Here is a 23753-nt window from a genome sequence, read left to right on the forward strand (position 1 = left end):
AATTTACAATGCGTTTAATTTTCTCCAATTCAGGGGCTTTTTTTTTCACCCATGACAGTAGCTAGCAAGTGATTTCCTGGTATGTATCTCAACCTATGAACTCTTCCATCTTATTTTCTCCTTCTGTCCTCCTGAGGAATGGGAGCAGCTGCATGAAGTGTGAAGAACATCTAGCAGCAGGCCAAGTTAATTCACCACAGGCTGTTGCATAGATGTGTTTAAAAGAAACTTAAAATTCACTGATTTACAATAACAGATTATCATTTAGATGCCTAAAACTTGCAGACAAGTCTTTTCCATTTATTGTAAAGCTTTTCAGAGAATGATTTTCTTTTACTTCACCACTTTTTCCCTCATTTCCAAAAATCAAACACAGGCAAAGACTTCCAATGCTCACTATCTATACATTATCTGCAGAATTACAGAGATTAATAATTTTTACATTCAAATATAGTATTAAAAATCTTACATATAAGGACAAAACATAGCAATAAAAGGCAGTCCAAAAAGCTAACATTCAGTCTGTCACAAGTTTTAGGATATCCTTAGGGTAAGTTTTCAATGATGATAATAAATTTTTATTTTACCCCCCATAAAGGAGACATGCATTAAAAAAAGTAATGTCTAAAACAACATTATTTAACACTTAGTCATGCACCTGAAGATTTGGCTCTGAGCATCTTCTGAAGTCAGCTGTCAGAGGAACCCAGTTTCACTGAGGCACCAGTGATGGAGTTTCTGAAAGAGTCCTCCGAGCGGAGATCCGCAGACATTTGGGGCAGCCTCCAGACTTGAAGCATGCTTTGTGAAAGCATGTTCTGCACTCTGTTTATACATACACAGTAGCATTCAGAGGAAAACAAAAATTAAATAAAATTAATCAACAGCTGTGTTCCTTGAATGATGTTCCATTATGTACGTATCAGCACAAAATTGAACAGAAGCAGTTTAAGGCCAGGACAACAACAACCACTGTAATAATTTACACTGAATGCTGGTAAGAGCTGATAAAACAGCTCTCTCATGCCTAGACCCAAAAAATAGCCTTCCCCTGCAAGCATAACCACAGCCAGGCAAATCCCTGGTTTGGCTCTCTGAATTCACTGATATGAAACAGCTGCCACAGGCAGATTTTAAAGAATGCATGCTGTCCATGGTTTCCAAATACACATGAAGGTTTTCAAACATGTATGCTTTCAGTGAAGCTAGTTCTCAATGTTTAAAATAAGTCCAAATGGTTTTGTACACCAAAATTCCCCTATGCAAGAAAGAAAAACATTCAGTCTGGAACATACCTGGGCACCTTTTACATTTGGCAGTCTGATATGGAAAGAGCAGGTCTGCACTCTGACAGAATTCACAGATAAATCCCTTCGCTTGACAGAGCTGCAACAACAGCAAAAGGGTTGAGTTTAAATCTAAGAAAAAAGTTATTTGGGAATGACAGCAGGGATATTTCCCTACAGTAGCAGCTGCAAGGACACTAAAAGTCCTGTTGTTCCTTACCTCACAGCCATCTACATGAGAAGTGGAACTCTTCAGAATATCTTTAAGAAGGGGCAGTAACTGCCCTCGTTTGATCTTCACCAGATCATCCAGTGAGAAGAGATGCAGCTCCTCTGTCAAATGGCTGGGGACTTGTTCAAATTCATTCAGTACACTGCAAAGAGAAATAAAACCAAATCAAAATTACAGAAAGTTGTTTTTCAAGTGTATTTACAGAATAATACTCTTTCACTTCTCTAGTCACATGGGGAATATACAAGGCAAGTTCCTGCTATCAACCCCCCCTCCCAATTTTAGATAACTTTAATAAAAATTGGAATTTATTGGAATTTTAAATTTTATTGGAATTTAGAATTAACTATCTGCTTTAAACATTAATTTCTTAGGCTCTGGAGTTTTCATACATAGTTACCCTAGCAATCATTAAATAATGTGTAAAAGGTTCTCTCAGGAACAGTAGGTAAAATCCCATATAATATCTAATAAAATAAGCCAGGCTTATTTATTTGCTTTGCTAATAGGACTTTGAGGGTTTTATCCTAACTATGTTTGTGCTGAGCAGATGAACACTGGAAATAGAGCTATTGCTTTCAAAATATCACTGATGCAGATAGAAGGTACAGTGAAGATCCTTATACTCATTTCAGAAATGGAATCACTGGAAATTGAACAAAAGAGAGACAACAACACATTTCTGTTTGATTGTGGTGAACAATATATAACTGATACACAGAGAAGTGGTCTATGTCAAAGAGAAAATGGAACCTACTTTTCTTTTGCTTATGCCTGTTCTTTAAAAGATAAGCAATTCTGCAGTGATGGTCTTATTATTCACATGTGTATGTATTAGTTATGCCCACAGTTTGGGAAGGCAAACACCAGAAATTTTTCCACTTCTAGCAACAAACAAGGTCATGTTTTGGTGTTTGTCATTTTTGCTTACTACTACTTTCCTTTGGATATTTTTATAAAATAAACTGAATTGAGCATTATGCCAGATTTCTGGAAGAAATCTTTGAACACAAGGAACACACCTGTTAGTTAAAAAAAGCCAATGTATTTTTAAAGACAAATATTCTCAGAGAGATAAGTATCTTTGGCCTTTTAAGAATGAGTGAGAACCTAGGAGAAACAGAACAGGAAAAATACACACCTAACTACAATCATTCAACATTTAAAACTAAGCTATATTACAAGAAACAGCTACCACATAAAACTTGTACTTCACTCAACATTTGCAGTGCAATAGAAGGCAGTTTTGTTATTAGAGATCTCTAATGCATGTATCAACTTATTTAAAACTGCACCCAAATGTCTCAAGAGAAGAAGGCTCTATAAGACAGCATGTACATTTTACTAAGCTGTTTTTCATGCATAACCCACAGTCCATACCTTTCAGCAAACCTGCAAGTTTTCAAAAGCTTTTTCAAATGAAAAAGCTGTTCTTGCACCTCCTGAAAGATAGAAGAGGAAAACAAAGCCATTTTTAAATCAGAAGCATTGCTTTTATATATTCCTAACTGAGGAACACCACTATTTGAGTCAGCAACCCTTGCAAGCACACCAAACCACACCTAAAAAAAGGAACTTTACACTTAGCATAGTATTAAACAAATGGATTTTCTAATGGATGAAAGCCAAAGGCAGGCAAAGGCTATTTTTATTCCCTCACAAGTGAAGCAAATTCTAATGCCAAAAATGGCTGCAGGTCTTGATGCCTGCTAGACCCACACCTGTGTAAGAATGGGTAAGAGTCTCCTCAGCCAAGAAGGGAACACATGCCCACCTGTAGCTTTCAGCAGAACACTCTTCCTGAAGCTGTAGGTGATACAGCTTTTACATAAGCTAAGGGTATTTCCTCTAACGGCCCACAAAGTTAAGGAGTCATGCAAAAACTACAGAACTTTCCAGCAGCCAAAAGCCAGGAAGATGTAAATATTTACTGCAGGAGACCAACTCCCTTATATGTACTAAAACTGGAAATCACTAAGGAAACACCTCCCAGAGACAACAGGGATAAGGAGACCTCTGATATAAGTTGGAAACGCCTCTCTTTGCTCCCTTCACGTGAGGGAAAAGAGGGCAAGTCCCAGAAGTGATGATAAGTCAGAAAAAACCAACCCTCCTGTTTACCACATATACACACAGGTCATCCTGCCCTAAGGAATTCCTCCTGAAAGTCTCAGACCCAGAAATTCCTAATAAAAAAAGCCCCACTTACCCTAACCCTGTCCATTTCTTTACTTTTCGTGTAGAGGGTTTTGTTAATAGTTGACACATTGAAAATGGGGTGCTGCCATATGCTGTCCAGTAGGTGTTTAGAGAAGTTGCACACGTAGTATTTTTTGAAATCCCACTTTGAAAGTATTCTGGCAGGAATAGAAGACTGGGCATAGCTGTGGCAGCAGTCACAGAAGTACTTCCCCAGGTAGTCACAATAGCGGAGTCTCCTGATATATTCTGCAGGCAGACAGCAATCAAATTCTGTTTAAAATTTTAAAAACTTACAGGACATAACTCTTGTCTGTATGCCTAGTCTGTCTAATGTCTGGAATGAAGGAATTTTTTTTTTGTTTGTTTTATTAAGTAGGGAGTTTTATTATTGCAGTGTTAATGTACATGTTCAAGGTTTGTACTTGGCATTAGAACAGAAAGCTTTCCTCATTTCCATATTTGTTCAACTGATTATAATTTTCAACATAAGATCTTAGAAAAAACCCTGTTGTTTTAACCATTAAATAAACACTATAGGTAAAATACACAATAAAAATGCTTCCACCAATTTTGGAGTCATATTTGTACGATACTTTTTCACATCAAGGTTTGTGGTGTTTTTCCCAGCTATTACAGCATCTCCTATTTGCTCAACAATATGCCATCACAGAATGTTGATACTTCAGAGGACACCACAAATGCTGCTCTTGTGAGCTGACCCACAGCAATATGCAAGCACCACTTCAAAGATTTCTTAGGAAGGTCTGTTTTTGTCAGTTCTGTAAATCATTGAGCTTTCAAACAGTTCTCACAAAGTAGCAGGAATTAAATGATAAAGAAAACAACAACAAGATTTTGTGATCAAGATCTAAAGAAACAAAAAGTTTTAAAAAGACACCCCAAAAGAACAAAACCACAGATTTCATAAACTTGCATACAGTCTCTAAAAAGAGGTTTTTCAGAATGTCTAAATTGGCACAGGAAAGAATTATTAAAAGAAACAACTGGACTATGCAAAACCAGCACTTTCCAGCCTGGAAGTTTTTTGGGGTTTTTTTGTTTGGGTTTTTTTTTTTTTTTTTCATATAGCTTTCTGTTTTGTAGTTGACTGCTGTGAATTTTTACTGTATATGAGAAGGACAGCTATCGAGTATTGTATTCTGTATTGTATGAAAAATTCCAGACACTGGCAAGATCCCACTGTCTGACTATTGCAGGCACATTCAACAATGAGATTTTCCTTCCAGCTCAAATAATTTAAAAATTGTGATACATCTGTGTTGGTGAGGATTATAGATTAATTACAGTACAAGTACTGCACTTATTAGGGTGTTTTTTTGCCAGTTTTGGTAATACTTACTGCTTTCTATTGGGGTTCCACAACCAACACATGTGAAGTTTTGAGCAGCCACCACTGCATCTCTCCTGTATACAGAGGCAAATAGTTAGACCATTCAGCATCCAAAAGACAGTAATTAACATTCTTCCAAAGTGCAAAAGAGATACACTGTCACAAGGGAGAATGTCCACCTCAGGAGCTGACTCCTACTCCTCCACACTTGTTGTAACACTTGTTGAAAGAACTGCATTATTTTCCATTTCTTAAGGTGGCATTAGTATCATAGGGTGTGGAGAAGGGAAATCTACATTTGCAACTGTACCTGTAGCCACACAGGGAACAGCCAGTTTGCTTACTGTCTGCACTGTACAGCGTTTGACACACAGTGAGACAGCCATTAACTCACACATGACCTGGTGCCTCCCCCCCACTTTCCTAAAACCAGGTCTGCATAAAATATTAGCAGGACAGCAGGGAAAGACACGAGTATTCTCCAGGCAGTGTCATAAAATGAAATTTTCAGGAGCTAAGTACACTGCCACCACAACACCAAAGTGTACATGTATTATCACATGGAACATTGCACATGCTGTGTTAATCAGAACATGCCAAGAGAATGAAAGAAATGCCATCTGTTTTCTAGTGACCCGGTTACAGACACTGCAGAAGGCTGTGCCATGCACCAGCCCTAGACCTGTTCACAGATCATCTGCACATGCATTAGATCTGTTAATCACCCAAGCTCCTTCCATCAGATTTCCCCATGCTATATTAACTGACAGTGCCCACATCGCTCAAAACTTACTTGACTGAAGGATGAATATTAAATATAATCTGTGATCTTGGTGGGGACCAGCCAGAAGATCCTCTCAACTTGGATATGATCTTTATTTCTTCAGCCAGATTCACACTGGACTCAAGTTCTCTTGGAATCTCTTCTTTCAGCACAGACTATGAAGAAAGACAAGCTCATGAAGGTAATCAGCCCATCAGCTGGACATATGTTAAATGCTATGGGAGATGTTTATCTCCCTTAATACTCTGGTATTTTAAAGTTCAGATTTCACCTGCATGTAGTCCCCCCATCAAAGTCCCTCATATGAGTCCCAGAAGAAAGCACATCCTGATTGCTCAAACTACAGGTTTTAAACGTGCTGAAAATTGCTGGAGAGAGAAGATATTTTCTAAAAATTTAGATAAACTGAACTAATAAACTGTAAGCACTCATCTGCAATTTTAGTTTGTTGTTTTGGTTTTTTTTAATGTAGCTTCCTCCTTTTTCTAGCAGTGAAGCAGCTGCAGTGAGACCATGATTATTTGGGGAACTGAATAAAGAGCTCGTTGTTTTCAGATCAGACTCACTCTCTGCCTAGATGAGCTCAGGCAATCAGACAGCTGAACTGCAGAGTCTGTCTGCAACCAGTGTTTTCTGAAAGCTCTGCACAACTCCTGGGCCGTTGCTTCAGCAGAATTGCTGCCTGGTTCAAAAGATGATCTGAAAGGTAAGGAATACTGTCAGTGAAAAGTCATCAGCATCTCCACTGCCTTTCCTGCATCCCTGAAGTTTTGTCCCATCCCTTCACTCCTACCCTCTTTCTTTGATACACCTAGGCCCTGGCACAGACACCACCCTCCAGCAAGATTAGGGGACAAGAGAAACACTGCTAAGCCAAGCACCAGAGACATTTGCTGTCAAGCAGCATTCCTTCCCCTTGCCTGAGAGGGCCCAATTTACCACTCCCACAGCTTTCCCATCCCCAGCCAGAAGAACCACCAGAAAGCTGCTCCAGCAGAAAAGGCAGAGCCAGAGGGGTATTATAGTAAAGATACACACCTTTTATCAGGGGCAACAGACAGATTTTCAAGGTCTTCAAGTTCTGCAGCAAAGGAGAAAATTTTATCAAGCCATTTAAGAAACAAAGCATCTGTTACTTAGCACTATTTTAAAAATACTTTCTGTGCAACTGCAGTGTCAGTTTCAAACATATTCATCTTTCCAACGCCCTTCCTGGATGTGGGAAATAACCTCAGCCCTAGCTGTAAAGCAGGAATAAGGAGTCTTTTCTCCTCTGCTTATCTGTGTAATGTGATCTGATGTGATGAAGAATATTCCCTAATACTTTTGCATCCTATCATCACCACCAGCCTGCCTTCAAGAGCTGAAATGGTAAGGAGAGACTAAGTGCCTGCTTGTCAAGCTCCAGACAAAAGTCACTCAACATAAATAATAAAGTACAGAGCCAAGAGAGGCCACATTAGATTTTTTGGACACTGACAGATGTTTGGAGGCACCAGTCACACACATACCAGTTAATGCTATAAACATGTTAGTAATAGGTGAGATGAATGCAATTAAAGGACACACTTCATTATGTTTACATAGACACAATGTGTTTATGCCAACAAGCATTCACATTGGTAGTGTTAGTTTTGACCATGCTTATTGCTGTCAAGACAAATGTTTCCCCATACTTTGAGTTACATCTCAAAGTAACTTGTACTACTAGGAGTACAGTCTTTTGGAAGTTTGCTCTGTATTTGTAAATCAGGAAAAGATGAGAGGGAAAAATTAAACTCTAAAATCAAAGAGAACAATAAAATTCAATTGTTACAGGAAATTATAAAACAAAGGTTAAAAGTCACACAGGCCACTTTTAAGGGTTTCTATTTCTGTACATGTAAAAACCAGAAGCAAACCAAATGAAACTCAGGATGTCTTGAAGAGAAGCAAAGCACACGTGACTGTAAGAGAACAGAGACATTCTGCTCTAGTCCTGAAGCAGAGGGAGAGGCTGCCTAAAACCGAGTCAATTTATTTCATTATGAACTTCCCATGTCCTGAATTCTCTCAAACAATGCTGCTATAGCTTACTGAGGTTGTGATAGTTTCACACTTTCTTCATGCATATTCCTTTGGTTTAATCCTTAGACATAATTTCAGCCCCTCTGTTGGGATTGCATGGCAAGATTTTGGTAGCAGGAGGGTCTAGGATGGTGGCTTCTGTGAGAAGCTGCCAGAAGCCTCTTCCATGTCTGAGAGTGCCAATGCCAGACAGCTCCAGCATGGACACACCACGGGCCAAGGCTGAGCCTGTAACCATGGCAGTAGTGCCTGTGGAAGAACAGTCAAAATGGGAGGGAAAAAGCCCTGCACATCTGCAGCTGGAGAGAGGTGTGACAACACGTATGAGGAACAGCCCTGCAGACACCAAGGCCAGTGGGTGGTGCTCCAGGAGCCAGAGCTGGGATTCTCTGCAGCCCCTGGTGATGCAGCTGTGTCCCTACAGCCCATGAGGATTAATGGGGGAGCAGAGATCCCCCTGCACCCTATGGAAGAGCCCAGGCTGGGGCAGGAATATGTCTGATGGAGGCTGAGACCTGGAGGGAAGAAGACCATGCTGCAGCAGGCTGCTGACAGGATGTGTGGGAAGCCCCAAGAGGTAGAGAAATCATGAGTTTAGCCCAGGATGAATGGTGGGAGGGGAAGCTGCTTTGAAATTTAACTTCTCATTACCCTACTCTGATTTGATTGGAAATAAATTAATTTCCCCATGCAGACCTGTTTTGTCTATGACAGTTTTTGGTGAGTGATGTCTCCCTGTCCTTATCCAACCCACAAGCCTTTTGTTATGCTTTCTCTCCCTTTCTAGTGGAGAAAAGAAGTGACAGGGCAGTGTGGTGGCCACTTGGTGTCCAGCCAGGGTCAGCTCACCACATTCTCAAACCAGCAAAGATATTCTTTCCTAGCAAGGAAATCCTGCAGCAATCTGGTATTTCTGCATGTGCCCTAATAAGGAGCTACACATACATAATTGTTTGCATTTTCTTGTGGTATTTCTCCTACAATAACAAGTACTAAATCAAGAGAATTCCCAAACAATGGAATAGATTCAACTGAACAATATATCTCTTTCTCCAATTACAATTTTAAAATCTTACCAATAATTACATATTCATCCTCTGAGTCACTGTGGCAACAAAATCTGGTAACCTCATGATGTGATGGTAGATGCACTGGGGAGCTGACAGGCAGCAAAGCACAGCCTGTCCAAGACAAGGACAAGATCAGCTAAACTTTTCCAGCATTTATAAGTAGCTGCAATTGTGTTTACATTTTTCAGGACTTACCAAAACTTTAGCACACAGACTGCATTTGTAGAGCAATTTTAATTGCTTTTATAGACACACAGAGCAGGCCAGTTCTCAGGAGTGTGTCATACAGCATTTCCCTCAGTTTCTTAGCCAGAATCTTGCAATGATAAACTCAAATCTTTTATACTGCCAGTGGTGTCTCCCCTTCTCATGTCCAAGAACATCATTCATTTTTCCACAGAAGTTATGTCATTTAGACTTTAGACTTATTATGCAGCATTAAGATCTGTACTACTCAAGAGACTAAAATCTACTTTAAAATGCAAGTGCTGACTCAAGCATAATAATGCCAGGAGTATTTATAATCTTGCCTTGAACTATATGTGAATGAATACTCTGGGGAATCTTGCTCAAACCAACTGTATGGCCTCATCTGCATACTGCAGAAGCAAACACAGAAGGAAAGAGCTGCAAATACTCAAAAAATACAAATACCAAAAAAAAAAAAAATTAAGCAGAGAAAAAAACCAACCAGCTACAGGCATGGTCTGTGGAGAGCCATGCTTTCAGGTAAAAAATAATTGCAATTAATAAAACATAGGTGTGAACATCCAAAAGAAAGTATGTGACCTAAAGGAGAAACACTTGTGGCATAATGATGCTTAATGGAACCAGCTCTCCAGAGACTCAAAAGTAACAGGGGATTTGATTCCAAGCAATGCCCCAATTTGTTTAGCATTTTCTTGCACAGAAGCAAACAGCAATGGCTTTCAGACAAGGTTACATTCTGGATTAAGTAACTTGCCTTCATAACCACTGTCTGATGAGGTAACAGAAGAATCAGACTTCTTCACTCCAGGGTAAGAAGATAATTCTGAGTCAGTGTGATAGCTGCCATCTGATCCACTTGTTTCCTCCACACCCCAGGACTCTGCTTGTTGCTGGCTTAGGATGTTACATTTCATTTTTTCTAGTGATGCTATAATCATATCTGCGACAAAAAAGTGTGCATTTTCCTGGACACAAGATTGGAATGTTCATTAGTACACACCATATTTAATATTTAGTTAAGATGAAGTGAAATGCATAATTTTCCCCCTACATTTTTTCAACACTATAAATAAAAATGTAAACCTGTCTGACCTTTTATTTAGACTCAAAAAAACCACCCCAAGGGCAATTCAGGAACAATATGCAAAAGGCAACTGCCCAGATAATTATCTCACCCTTGATTATAACATACAACCTACTTTTATCTTACCTATGTATTAGATAAAAATTAATTTGATTACATGACTGATGTACATACATGCATTTCAGAGTTGTAGTCTCCTAGTTACACTGCATTATTTAGTATGCAAACATGCATTAAAGTATCCTATTTTAACATGATTTAATTTCAAGTCAATGTGTACAAGCTGTTTTGCACACTTGGTAGCTGCAGGGGTCCAGAAGTGGCAAGTTTTGAATGGAGTGTAGATGCCTAGGTGGTGACAAGTACAGGAGTTAGTAAAATGTTTTCATGTGTTAAGAGTTAGGGCAGTGAGATAGCTTACATGGCCAACTCAATGCTACATAGAAAGTCTGTGATAAGACTAAGTGGGAACCTGGCTCCCCACTGCCTTAAATAAAAGGTAGCTCTTCCAAAGCTTAACTGTAGCCTTCCTTGTGATGTCCCCTGACATTTTTCCTGCCATGGTCACCCATTCTCTAGGAAAAGGAACCACTGAGACATACACACACACCAGGGGCTCCTTTCCTGATATCACTGCTGTACCCTTGCTTTCTGAGGTCTAACAGAGCATCCCACCAGCCCCACCTGAGCTACTGCTGATGGCCTGAGCACAGGTCCCACATCACTCCCAGCTCAAAAGTGCATACAGCATGTAGAAATAGTTATACTCAGATGACTGGGGGGAAACCCAGAGATACCCAGGATACTCTGTCCCCTCAACTGCCATGTGCAAACCTAAACTTACACCTAAAAAGCTATGGCAGTATCCAAGGCTAGAGATCCTTGAGTGCAGGATAATTAAAGCTTTATAAAAGTGACTTATGTTCAGAAAATTGTACCACTCAACATCAGTATTCATGACATCCCCTCAACTTGTATGGGAACCATGAAGAAAGACATCAGTGTTTAGGAATAGCGAAATCCTAAGAAGCATAACAGACAGCACAGCTTTCCTACTGCTCACAAACAAATGCATGTACACAAGATTAATCTCAGCATTAGAAACACCCAAGTCCCTGTGGGTGTTCGGAGATGCTTATCTTTTTTCCAACACTAATTAATATTACTTGATTGGTGCACAGTTTCCCCAGAGACAACTTACAGTGAACTTCAGGAGCCCAGGAGTTTACTATCTTTCTATTATCAAGGAAATAATTTAAAAGCTTTTTTTCCTTTTGGGAGATATCTCCTACTTTGAAGATACAAAAAGTCTCAAGTTGGTGGCAGAGCACAGTTTATCAGCATGCCCTGCTGATCAAAGCAATTATGAGTGTATCTGAGAGAGCTGCACTGCAAAAACATGAAACAGAACACATGGACTGTTGTACTGTCAGCATGACTGTCAGCTTCCAGCTCTGCCTACTTGATAGCTGCCTCACCCTGCAAAGCAGTCCCCACTCAGCTGTGACACACCAACCTCATTTCTCACCTCTCCCACTAACATCAGTGGAAAGCCCCTTTAAGATTATCTGACCCATTTCCTTCCTGGCCCACAACTACAACTACAGGACCTGCTGACACCACACGTACCTTAACTCTCAGTCCTAAAGTTCAAAGAGATTATTTCACAAGCTAAAAGTGCTTGAAGTTATGTGGGTTTTTGTTTGGTTGGGTATTTTTTAAAGGCAGCCTTGCTCATGATGGATTGAACTCTTGCTACCTTTTAACTTGTAATCACATCAGCCCCCAATCTCTGCACAGTAGTAGTAGCAGCTGATAAGATCTTGTCACACTCAACACTCAGATTGTGGTTTCTAATTCAGATACCTGCTCACTGGTCTCCTGGTGTCTGAAAATAAACTACTTTTTTTTTAGGTCCCATATTATAGATGGAGAAACATCGTCTCCTTTCTGGAACACCCTTCATAAAAAGCAACATGAAAAGCTAGTTCAAGTTCATTGAGTTTTGGTGTATGATTTATTGAGTGGGTTTTGGTGTTTGAAATGCACTTTATGGATGTGTTGAGGGCTTCAAATCAAAGGCAGAACTTGCTACTCCAGTAAAACCAGTGTTGTGCACAAAGATGATGATTACCTCGTTGGCCCAGGACAGGGGACCACATGCACACAGTCCAGCAAAAAAATCTCCTTTTCTAGGCACATTTTTAAAGCTCTTTTATCCTACTCATTGCAATCCATTAACCCCTCTTGTTCCACAGCTGAAAAAGGTTAACATTTAGCACACAGAGTTGTGTGACAGCTTTAGCTTCTCATCTTTAGCTCTGCTTATAGGCATGAGTGCACCACTAATCTGACAACACACCTAAGACTGTTTGGACCCCTTATCAAAAACAATGAGAAACTGCTTGAATTACTGCAGATCTTAGAGTTATTGTGCTTGTTATTCATACTGTAATTCTTTGACAGTGAATCTCACATGCTTATCATAAGCACACACGAAATAACCCCACCCTCTCTCCATCTTTTGATGGCAAAAGCAGGAGGTAAATCTCATACATATGCATGCAGCTGCAACAACTTCAATGCAATATATTATAATATAAATTTAAAGTTACTAATGTTAAAGTTTGCTTTAAAGGAACATGTGGGGAAATGATAGAATGAAAGGCAAAAACATACATTGTTCCTGTATATATTTCCATTATTTAAAAATAATCAAAATATTTAATTAATAGGTCAAGAGTAGAAGACAAATTATTACATAAGCATTTTATGTTTGTAGGTTCACCCATAGAGGACAAGAACAGGGAAAATAGAGTACTTGTGAAGATTAGTACATGTATCAGGAAGTTCTTTTACTGAGAAACACCTCTGGTCATTTGGTTTTGCCACAGTAAAATGTAAAAAACATCACGATGGTAGCATTTGTTTTTCTCACCTTTTCCACATCCTCTGGAAGCATGCAGACGTCCTGCAATGAACGATTCAAGGGTATTGCACTTATATTGAAAGGAGAAGTAGAGCCTGTGGGTATAACAAGATCTTTTATTAGTTACTTCTTTCTCTGCAGCTCCCACGATGCATGCAGGAACTTCCAGAAAGCAAAACAAACTTTTTTTCCCCAAAACTGAACACCACTGGGGCTGGAGGCTGTGGTGGAAGCTAAGGAGGAGAAAAATTTGAGAAATACGTTGGCATTTGAACTATTCTGGCAACCTGAAGCATGAACATCAACTATCAGAGAAACGGTTTAAGTGCTGTGCTGTGACAGCAGCACTGCACTCCCACACCATTTCTCTCCAAGCTACAGCCTGAGTTGCTGGGGACAGCTACAGACAGAACTTAAGGCTGGATTTGCAGGGATGCTGTGCAGGGATGCTGGCAACACAAGCAGCTAACACTGAAGCAGCTAACACTGCATTCTGCTCATTCACAGTTGCCAGAAGAAACAAATCTCACTGCTAGCTGGGCATGTAGACAGATTCACCAGCCTTAAAAGATTCCCCACATCACTGCTGGCATCGTGTTTGGAAACACTAAGTTTAGATAATATTTTGCCATTATGTTTCTTATTTGTGTTACATATCTCCCTCCTGCTTGCAAATGCAATCGGTACTGAAGGGTAGTATCTCCAATTGTGGCATTAGCCACAGTATTCCTTGCTTCCCAGAATTGCAGATTTGTTCTCCTAATAGCCGCTGATGAGTATGTGAAATAAATTTTATCTCTTTTTCCCCCAGTAAGAACTTTTCACTGTACAGCAGAGCACACAGATTTTTACTGGTGTTTACTACCTCTTCTGGGACCTCAAACTCACGGTTTCTGTTTCATGATGTTTACAGGATAAAACAGACCATATGTGGTGGAAAACAGCCACCATTTAATGCCTTTGCAAAAAGCACAGCTTAACCAATGGCTTTTTATTTTTCTAAAAAATGCCCTTTCTAAATTTGTTTAAAAGTCACAGCCTAAAGAGCTCCCACAAAATATGGTCATAATGGTCCCTCTCCAACTAAGGGACACTGACTCTCAGGCCTAGTTTGGATTATTTATGTTGTTGTACTTAGAGGAACCATGTTAGGCTGCCCTGAGCATCGATGACATCAGGCTGTAAAGTCAATATTGTGCTCGAGCACAATGACACAGATGGAGAGTTTTTGTAAGGAATTATTAACACCTCCATTGTGTACACCATGAGGGAGAAACGGAAAGGCTGACAGTATGACTCTTCAAAACACATTTAATGGCCTAATTAAGTTATTTTCATACCTACCTGATGATTCATATTACTAGGTAAGTCTATAGCTTGATAATAGACTACATTCTTGTCAGTTCAGATAACAAATATTACTCTCTAAACTAAAAATAATAAGCAAAAATAAGGAAATGGGAAAATTATTTCCTTTTTCTTTAAAACATAAGACACAATTCATCTTAAATAGAATTTTGAAATCTAATGGGAGCTCTCTCCATTGCTTACCTCTTGCACCCCACTTGCATCTTTAAGTAAAGAGAATGTAAAAAAAGCACAAAGAAGAAGCCCAGCACATCCAGTAATGGGATGCAGCTCTGGTCTGATGCAGAAAAGTTATCTGGTAGCCTTTCTCCTCCTGAGCACTGTTGCCTGGAGGCTGGGGAAGGAGCCCTAAGAGCCAGAGAAGGAAGTGACCTTGATATGGATAGAGGTTAAAAGCAAGGACAAGCCTGTGAACTCAGTGACACATCGGCCACAACAAAGCTCCCAGAAAACACTAAACTCAGTCACAAACTCTGTATTACCAGTGAGAGAGCCTTTTCCAAAGGTTGAATAAGGGTCATTCTCTGGTGGCCTCAAACACATGAACAAGGCCTAGTAGGAATTTCAGGGGACTAGCAGAAAATCCCATAAAGCAAAAACTAAAATCCACTGAAAAAAATGCATTCTGATTAAAGTTTTATTACATAGTTTTCTTGTATCTTGTGCAACCCTCATCAATTCTCCTGTGAGAAGCCACCATCGCTGTGATAGCAATCCAAAAAAATAGCAAGTCAGGAAATCCTATTGTGTAACTTCTGCTCTCAAATTAGGTATTATATTTCTTCTTTTTCATTTTGCTATTCACTTTTCACATCCTCATAGTACTGGACAGTGCAGGAGGGAATGAGACCTCATTACCCAAACTACCCAGTAGCGAGTAAATGGTGAAAAGCAATAAGGAATGAAGAAATGCAGAAGTTTTCACTCTGTACAGAAAAGGCCCTAGTGTAAAGCAGACAGAACACACCACATTGCAAAGCGTCTAACAGGATCCTGTCTCCTATGAGGAGTATTTTTTAGCAAAATCAAGGATGCTCTTCCTCAGCCACCGGGCTGCCACATTCCTTGCTCCCTTTGTTTTCTGGTGAGCCAGCAGCGCTACTGCCCCAGCAGAGCTTGTGACACATGGGACTCGTGCCAGAGGTCGAGTCACGCACTGTGTATTTGCTCTGCACGTGCCGCACGGTCCCCATTGACCCCAAGAGCCTGGGCTGTGCTTTCCAGCCCAGCTCCCCAAACACGTGGGACTGCCCTCAGCCAGCCCCAAGTGCTGGGTGCGGCTTCCTTCTCCCTGACGGGCACTTCTCGAAGGCACGGAGCCAACGCAACAGCCAGCAGAAGGAAACAGCCACCATCGTCACAATACCGGCTGATGACAGCAACCTGTCCCAGATGACAGAGGTGTTATTAAGGCACACAGTCCTGCAGTGGCACGTGCCTGTTTGAGACCTTGCTGCCAACTTAGACCTTGGAGGAGTTCTGGGTAAATGGCTAGAAAGGATCAGAAACTGTAAGTGGAGGTCAGTGAAGTGACCAAAGGGAGAAGAAAAAACCCAAATCAAAACAAACAAAACATAGACTTTGTTCATCCTGTCTTTATATTATAAAAGAATAATACAGTCTCTGTTATTTGCCTTTATTCCTGTAGAAGAATCAGACTTCAGCTGCAACATTTTTCGGAAGCTTATAATCTATCATCATAGAATCATAGAGGGGTTTGGATTCGAACAGACCTTCCATATCACTGTGTTCCAAACCTCTTGCCATGAGCAGGGACATCTTCCACTACACCAGGCAGCTCAAAGATCACTCACTAGACCAGGCTGGTCAGAACCCCATCCAACCTGGTCTTAAACACTTAAAGGGATGGGGCATTCACAACTTCCCTGAGCAACCTATGCCAGTGCCTCAGCACCCTCACAGAAAAGATTTCTTCCTAATATCTCATCCCTCTTCCCATTTTTTATAAGACTCCCTTTAAGTATTGGAGGGCTGCTACAAGGTCTCCCTGGAGCCTTTTCCAAGCTGAACAACAGTTCTGTCTGTTTTCACAGGAGAGGTGGTCCATCCATCTGAACATCTTTGTGGCCCTAAATTAAGTCCTTAGATGCCACTAACACCCTTTATAAACAAAATCAACATGCTTCATCTCACTGTATCAAAGACTTCTCCTGTCAATATCAGGTGTCAAATAGGAGGGGACTCTTCTGCTGCCTCAGCCAAAGGGCAGCAACCCCTGCCTGCAGCCCAGGAAGGCTGGCACATCTCATGGAGGCACACACAGCCCCAAGGCCAGGCCAGCTGCTTCCCCAGCCATTTCAGGGACACATGCTGAACTTTCCCACTGAACAGCTCCTCACCTACAGGCCTACCCTGTCCAGAATCCCCTGACACTGCAGGAAAGAAGGCATCTGCTCAAAGGGCACCCTCTGCTAGCAGCCCTCAGCCAGTCCTCTGCACAGACAACACACAGGATTATCCATACAGCTGGAAACTGGTGAAAGGTATAAAGAACCTGCTCTACATCAGATGGGGGTTTGTGTCTCCAAGACCTCAGGTGCACTTGGGAAAAGGGAAAAACAGTCCCGCTCAAAAACAAGGCAATTCAGTCATAATAAAGGCTACCTGCTATTGGGAAAAGGGTAATAGTGAAGACAAGATAAAGCTGGTAGAAAGTTCATTTAGCAGATGTTCTACATTTCTCACTGCTTAGCAACTTTAGTATTTTATCAACAGCTGTATATTACAGAAGCATTTCTACATCCTGAGAGAAGTCTACTGCAAAAGCCTGAGCATCTCCCATTTTACCTAGTCCACTGCTCTGGTTCTCCTTGGCTTTTAAGCTTTTTTTCCCCTCTCTCTTATTTTGAATTACAGCATCTGTCTTATTTGCAATCACCATAAATAAGGCCCACCCCAATTACATTTCTTTCCAGAGATCTTACAACAAAAATGTTGTAAAGGTACCTGTTGGATTGACTGGCTCTGACTGGGGAAGGCCACTGGGAGAATCGCTGTCGCTGTTGCTGAGAGGTGCAGGCTCCTTGGCATAAGGGTATTTCACTAGATCTGCTTTACCAACAGCTGAATCTGAAAGCAACCTTGTGAAAGTCAAGTCTCTTTCAGGGCAGGTATAAGATTCTTTTCCAGCATGCACAACAGCAGATGTGACGGTGCCTCCTGTTAACGTCACCTGGGTAAAGCAGTCACGCTTCAGAGGGGACATGCTTGAAAGACTGAAACCATTCAAGGAGGAAGCAGCAGGATCCCCACCAGTATAACGGGGACAGAGGAAAGTATCCAGTGAAGGTTTGGGGGAATCACAGTCTGTGTTGTCCCAGCATGCCCGGGGCCTTGTAAACCGAATGTCTGTCTGCGTACAGGCAGCGTTGGCATGTGCAGAATCACTGTCGCTGTCGTCATGGCTGTCCCCAGCACTGCTTTCTTCCCACTGTTCCACATCACTGTCCAGATGCTCAGCTCCCTGCATTGTGCTCTGCTCCAACACTAAAGAGGGCTTCAAACCAGATGCATTTAAAACAGACATGAGAATGTCTTTGATTGCTTCAGCACTGCCTGGGTACGATCCAAAACTTCCAGCATGTCCAATCACGGCTGGCCTTGAAGATTCATCTGTTCAGAAAATAGAAGAAAACAAGAGATTAGGAAATAATGCTAAGAAAATGTTAATACATAACATTAATAAAATTAATAGTATTTTTTACACAGGTGAGAAGACAGGAAACAGCTGAATTCACCCACCACTCACTGCTGCCTCTTCCTGCAAGAAAGCTCTTTCTTTCTGCACTCAGGAAGCAATTCTGTCATTGATAAAGGCTAAGTAATAAACCAACAGTAAAGTATTCTGCTGCTATTCAAACACAATTAGCTAAGCCTTTAATGATAACTGATTGTCAGTGTGCTCAAAAACATCACTGTTCTACAAAACAGAATAACGAAACTATTACTGATACAGGTACTGATCCTATTGCAAATAGAAGATTACATTATAGTAAGTCACATGGAAGATCAATAGAGCAGAAAGAGTAACCAAAAATACACTCAGTAATACAAGGTCAACATGCTTGTGTGTTTCAGTTCAGTCAGAGTGGAAATGGCTAAAGTAAACTTCAGTCCATTATTCATGGAGTGGCAACACTCAGCCAAAAACATAACAAACTTAGCTCTGTTACAGCAAGATCATTATAATGCCTCCAAAAGAATGAAAATCACTGCCAAGGTCTTATGTGATCTACTGCAAAACTGTAGTTTGACAGAAAATGGAAAACTTATTTTAGTGACAAACATAGCAGTATTAGCAGGACACAGAAACATGCACTACAACCAGTAGCTTTTGAAGAATAAACTGAAGTTCTATACCTCTATACCAAATTAAAAATAAAAAAAAAACTCAAACAGACAAACAAAAAAGCCTCAGAGGAACTGCCATAATCCAGGTAATTGAGAGATTAGACACAAAGTCTATGTTCAAGAAGAAACCATAGACCACATCAACACAATGAAGTTAACAACTATCTCCTTTGGGGAAGATAAGTAGATTGTAAAATTCTAAGAATAGATACAATCAAGAAGAATCATTTCCAGGACAAGGAACTCCTAGTTAGGATTATAAGGATTGCTAAACACTGCTGGTGAAAAAAGGAGCAAGTCTTCCAGACTCCAGACTTTGCCCAGAGGATGCCTCCTTAAAGATATCTCATTGGAAAACAGTAAACTTCTCCATGAGTCTCTCCCCTGGAAGCCTGCATGCATACAAATAACATGATAAGACAATTTACTAATGAAGGGATCAAGACCAAAAAAACTCATATAGCAAGTCCATATAAAGACCAGTGCTCATCAAGAAAAAGCAGAAAAAAACCCCAAGAACATCACATATAACCAAAAATGCAAGAGCTGCTAGCAAAGCTATCCTAGTAAAGCCAGGTCAGGATTAGTCAGAGTATGTCAGTAATAATGATCAGCCACCTGCCACTTACCAGGACAAAGCTCTTGCAGAAATAGCAGCAAAACTCCACGTTTTACTGGCTGCACTTGCAAAGAAACATCTTGCCAATGTAGCCAGCCATGGGAATATAAGGAATGGAAAAATTAAAACTAGCTGACATTCAAACAAATATACTTCAAACTTTTCAGGGAAGAAAGATATTTTGGTAACTACCGACTTTTCAATTGCACAGGAATACCTCAATTTGGGCTGCAAACATTGTCTTGTCTGTGTAAAACATTTAGTGTTATAATCAAAAATATAATAAAACGTTATGGGCTGAAAGGGACATGAAAGATCACCTAGTTCCAATCCCCCAGCTGTAGGTGGGAACACCTTCCAGTAGACCAGGTTGCTCAGAGTCCCATCCAACCTCGCCTTGAACACTCAAACGGATGGCATCCACAACTTTTCTGAGCAGCCTGATCCACCCTCACACACACATGTCAGCATGAACTAAAACAGGCAAGCTACCATTAAAAGGCAAAAAGGTCCCATACTTGCAAATTGCATGATGCATTTAGATGTTGTACCGCCCTCAAAGCTAATAAGTGAGGAACCCTCTTCAAACAAACTAGACTTGTTCAGTACACACAAACATCAATAGCTTTTACTAGCACTACAAGCACCAGCAAAACTCCTTAGAGGGAGGCAATTTGGAACAAACTGGCATTACCTGAGAGAACAGAGATTTGAGGTGTTGGAGCGAGGCAGCTAATCCTCACGGAGGGATTTGAAGAACACGCTGAGTCAGTGAATGCCACCTTTAGGCTTTCGTGGTTTAACTACGAGGAGAACAGAGAGGCAGACAATTTGGTTATAAGATAACAGCACTCTGCTAATGATACCCTCAGTCTCACAGCCAACCCAACAGGAAGAACATTTTTCTGAGGCCTGCCAACACTCACCTAACCACTGCCTACATTTCTGGCTGCCTGGAAATCTCCCCAGAAGCATGCACTGTCTGGACAGCACCAGCACCTCAGCTCTGCATTTCATTTCACTCCAGAAGGCAGGTGAGCAAAAGAAAATCTCCACAGCAGGAGGATTAAACGTGCATAAGGCACAAATGAGAGAAAATGCTGAATAGGACGCCTGAGTATCTACCAAAACAACAGCAATGGAGTAGAAAAGAATTCAAGGATCTACCAATTGGTATTTGGAAGCATCAGTCTATTTAAATGTACATAAGTTATAAGCTATATCTATGAGGATCCAACTCTACAAATATCTGATCCACAGGTTGCTTGATCTCCCAGCACTAACAACTGGGAGCAAGTGTGTCACCTCATTTGATAGAACACAGTACAGTTGGTTCCTATCAGCAATGTGACTGACCCAGCATAATGCAACAGGTGACACAGATAGACAATACTCAACCTGACATAGGAGCTTGCCAGTATAAGCTGACCAAAATTTGAATGTGTTTGAAAGTCCTGAGCAGGTTTATACCAGATCAGCACTTCACTTTTTGCAGTCATGGTGCTTTCAATTCAGTATTTCTACCCTCAAAGCTGGATTTACCATGCTGATAAACCAATGTAAGCTGAACCAGAGAAGCAATTTAGTGCAGATACTCAGGGGCTAATTACAAGAAGAGACTATGATACACCCAGGACAGCAAAGCAGCAGGTATCCTCCCTGTGCTCATAAATTCCCTGTGAGGAACTAAAATTTGTCCTCCCACCTCCCTACTGCCTCAAGTAGTAATGGTCCTGCAGAGCACATCACAGAAACCAGGGAAATAAAAGGGATGTCCTGCTCCAACATGCACATCATTAAAAGGCACTTAACCAAGGTGTTGTGCCTTCCCCCAACATCAGTAAGAATGTCTGCACACTGAAGCACGACCAGGACTCCTCTCATCGTCCCCTGAGCTCTGTGATCCCACACAAAGAGAAGGCAGTTAGTTAAAGGTGAGCTGTCCTCGGCCACCCCGGGTTGTTGACCTCTACACTTCCTACGTGGAATAGCGAGGTGACTCAGTACAGCTCCTGTCCAGATAACCTTCAGACTCACAGAAAGGAGAAGAAATTAAAACCCACATAGAATTTCCCTTTTAACTGAAGAATAACAGTTCAAGCCAAAAATAGGATGTTTAATAAAAAATGCTTATCATTTGATTATGACAGTGCTTAGAAAAATACTCTTTTTTGGTATCTGCTAATGTTCTCTATTTTTTTCCTCCTCTGCACTTCTTTAGAGAAACTGACATATAGACAGGCTTTATACATATAAATATCATATGGTCAATAGCAGTGGATAAAGTGGATAAAAGAACTACTTTTAAATTATTTTATTAAAAATTTTTCATTGTTTTCAATACAATTAACAAATTCTCAGCAATTAACAGATTCGACCTCTTAGGAGGCAAGTATCCCAACTGCCTAGCAAGACAAAGACAAGTACTTTATCAGTAAGCATAGCTATTAAGAGTGCTGAGTTTTAAGACCTTTATCTCTTTTTATAAACAATGCTCCCATCTCTCGGAGACCCATCTTATCAGAATGGTCTAAGAATTCAGGTACGATTTCCATTTATTTTCAACATGCTACAAATTTCAACTACAGCATGGGGAAAAGAAAAGAAAAGAAAAGAAAAGAAAAGAAAAGAAAAGAAAAGAAAAGAAAAGAAAAAAAAAAAAAGAAAAGAAAAGATAAGAAAAGAAAAGAAAAGAAAAGAAAAGAAAAGAAAAGAAAAGAAAAGAAAAGAAAAATTAAAGTGCAGTGATAAGGAAATACAATAACAACAGAAGCACATGGAAAGCATAACACACTGCCATAACAAAAAAAACCCTAACAATTTGACTTCTTCCTACTATAAAAGAAGTCTGCCTTTTCCTCCCCCACCTCCAATATCTAAAATAATTTACTATATCCACTGACAACTAAAAGCTGGTTTTTGAATCAAGACCCCCCCACCCCAAGCTAACGAGCACACAGAGCCACCATTCAGAGGTCTCCCTTGCCTCACCTTCTCAGAGCAAGGGTGCTGGAAGACTTCTGTTCTGCTGAAGCTGGCGAGCGCTACTGCATGGAGAGACATGATGGGAAAGCTTTCATTTTCTGGTGTTGAGAAGTACCTGGAAGCAATAGAGGGAGAGTTACAGTCACCACCACGTTATCCGCACTTCTCCATCTGTTTTGCAGACTCGACAGTTAATACTCTAAACTGTTTTCCGTCCCGACTTGGCGTGCTTATAGAAGCTTAGCGAAAAGCAGAGCTCAGCAACAATGGGAATGTGCTTTTAAAGCGCCTAACTCAGAGACGGGCGATTGCTTGTTTGCCTGTTTGTTTTTTAAGTAACACAACAGGAGCGCCTTCCACAAGCACAACAGGAAGATTATCGATCGGTAGTACTCCACAGTTTGCTACAAAAGGAGGAAGGCAGGGAGCGGAGCGGGCAGCGAAGCCCCGGTGCTCCGGCTGTGCAGCAAAGGATGCTCCCCGCGGCCGAGTGCCGGGCAGACGGCAGCGGTGACAAACGCCGGCGATGTCCCGGGGACGCCGCGCAGCCCTGCTCGCGGCACGGCTCTGCTCATCGCGGCTCGGCAAGCTCAATGCCGAGGGACCCCCCGCCGCCCCGGGCAGCCCCGGCCAAGGCTCCCCGCTCCCACCTGCGGCCGCGGCTCCGCGCCTCCCGCCCGCCGCGCCGACGATACCGATGCCGATGCCGCCTCCTGCCCGCTCCACGTCCCTCCGTCCCTCCCTCTCTCCCTCTCCGCCCACCCTCGCTCCCGAGGCGGGGCCCAAACCCATCGTCGCCGAACGAACCCAAACAACAAAAAGCTGCTGCCGAGTAGTAGCGTCGGGCTCTGCGCTGGTTTGGAGAAAAGGAGGCTGAAGGCCAGCGACTTTCTTGCTGTTTGCAGCTTCCTGAGAAGGGGAAGTGGAGACAGAGATAGGAGTTAAGCTCTTCTGGCTGCTGCCCAGCGACGGGATGCGTGGGAATGGTTCAAAGCTTCTCCTTAAGTTTACTCTGGACACCGGGAACCGTTTCTTTGCCGAGACGAATGGCGTTCCTGGAGGTGGTCAAGGCTGTCCATGTTTAAGAAGCATTTGGACAACGACCTTATCAACATGCTTTAATTAGATCAGCCCTCAATTATTCAGGAAGTTGGACTAGGTGATCATCGTGGGTCCTTTCCCAATTGACGAGTCT

General features: G+C 41.3%; 1 protein-coding gene across 2 annotated transcripts; it reads right to left on the reverse strand.

Annotated features, from left to right (window-relative positions):
• Nucleotides 1–575: 575 nt before the first annotated feature.
• RUBCNL (rubicon like autophagy enhancer) lies at nucleotides 576–23341 on the reverse strand. 2 transcript variants are annotated; one of them, XM_079307156.1, is made up of 16 exons: nucleotides 23321–23341; nucleotides 22565–22620; nucleotides 20268–20376; nucleotides 17551–18216; nucleotides 13225–13310; nucleotides 9957–10167; nucleotides 8999–9103; nucleotides 6894–6936; nucleotides 6422–6554; nucleotides 5865–6010; nucleotides 5081–5145; nucleotides 3728–3966; nucleotides 2899–2960; nucleotides 1507–1660; nucleotides 1296–1386; nucleotides 576–825 (listed from the first exon to the last, which is right to left on the reverse strand). In XM_079307156.1, the coding sequence occupies exons 4-16, from the start codon at nucleotides 18128–18130 to the stop codon at nucleotides 713–715; spliced, it is 2028 nt and encodes a 675-aa protein (XP_079163282.1). In that variant the 5' UTR covers nucleotides 18131–18216; nucleotides 20268–20376; nucleotides 22565–22620; nucleotides 23321–23341; the 3' UTR covers nucleotides 576–712. The 2 variants fall into 2 exon arrangements, with proteins under 2 accessions (XP_079163282.1, XP_079163281.1); XM_079307155.1 differs by lacking the exon at nucleotides 23321–23341 and adding an exon at nucleotides 23209–23289 and having other exon boundaries at nucleotides 22565–22673.
• Nucleotides 23342–23753: the final 412 nt, after the last annotated feature.

This window comes from Erithacus rubecula, assembly GCF_903797595.1.
Source record: "Erithacus rubecula genome assembly, chromosome: 1".
Classification (NCBI taxonomy): Eukaryota; Metazoa; Chordata; class Aves; order Passeriformes; family Muscicapidae; genus Erithacus; species Erithacus rubecula.

Excerpts from the sequence above, each read along its gene's own strand:
- RUBCNL (XM_079307155.1), bottom strand. The coding sequence starts at position 22,636 with ATGTCTCTCCATGCAGTAGCGCTCGCCAGCTTCAGCAGAACAGAAGTC. Across the intron at positions 13,311-17,550 it reads AGAGCCAGTCAATCCAACAG|GCTCTACTTCTCCTTTCAAT; the intron begins GTACCTTTACAA and ends TTATACCCACAG. Across the intron at positions 3,967-5,080 it reads TGGAACCCCAATAGAAAGCA|AATATATCAGGAGACTCCGC; the intron begins GTAAGTATTACC and ends GTCTGCCTGCAG.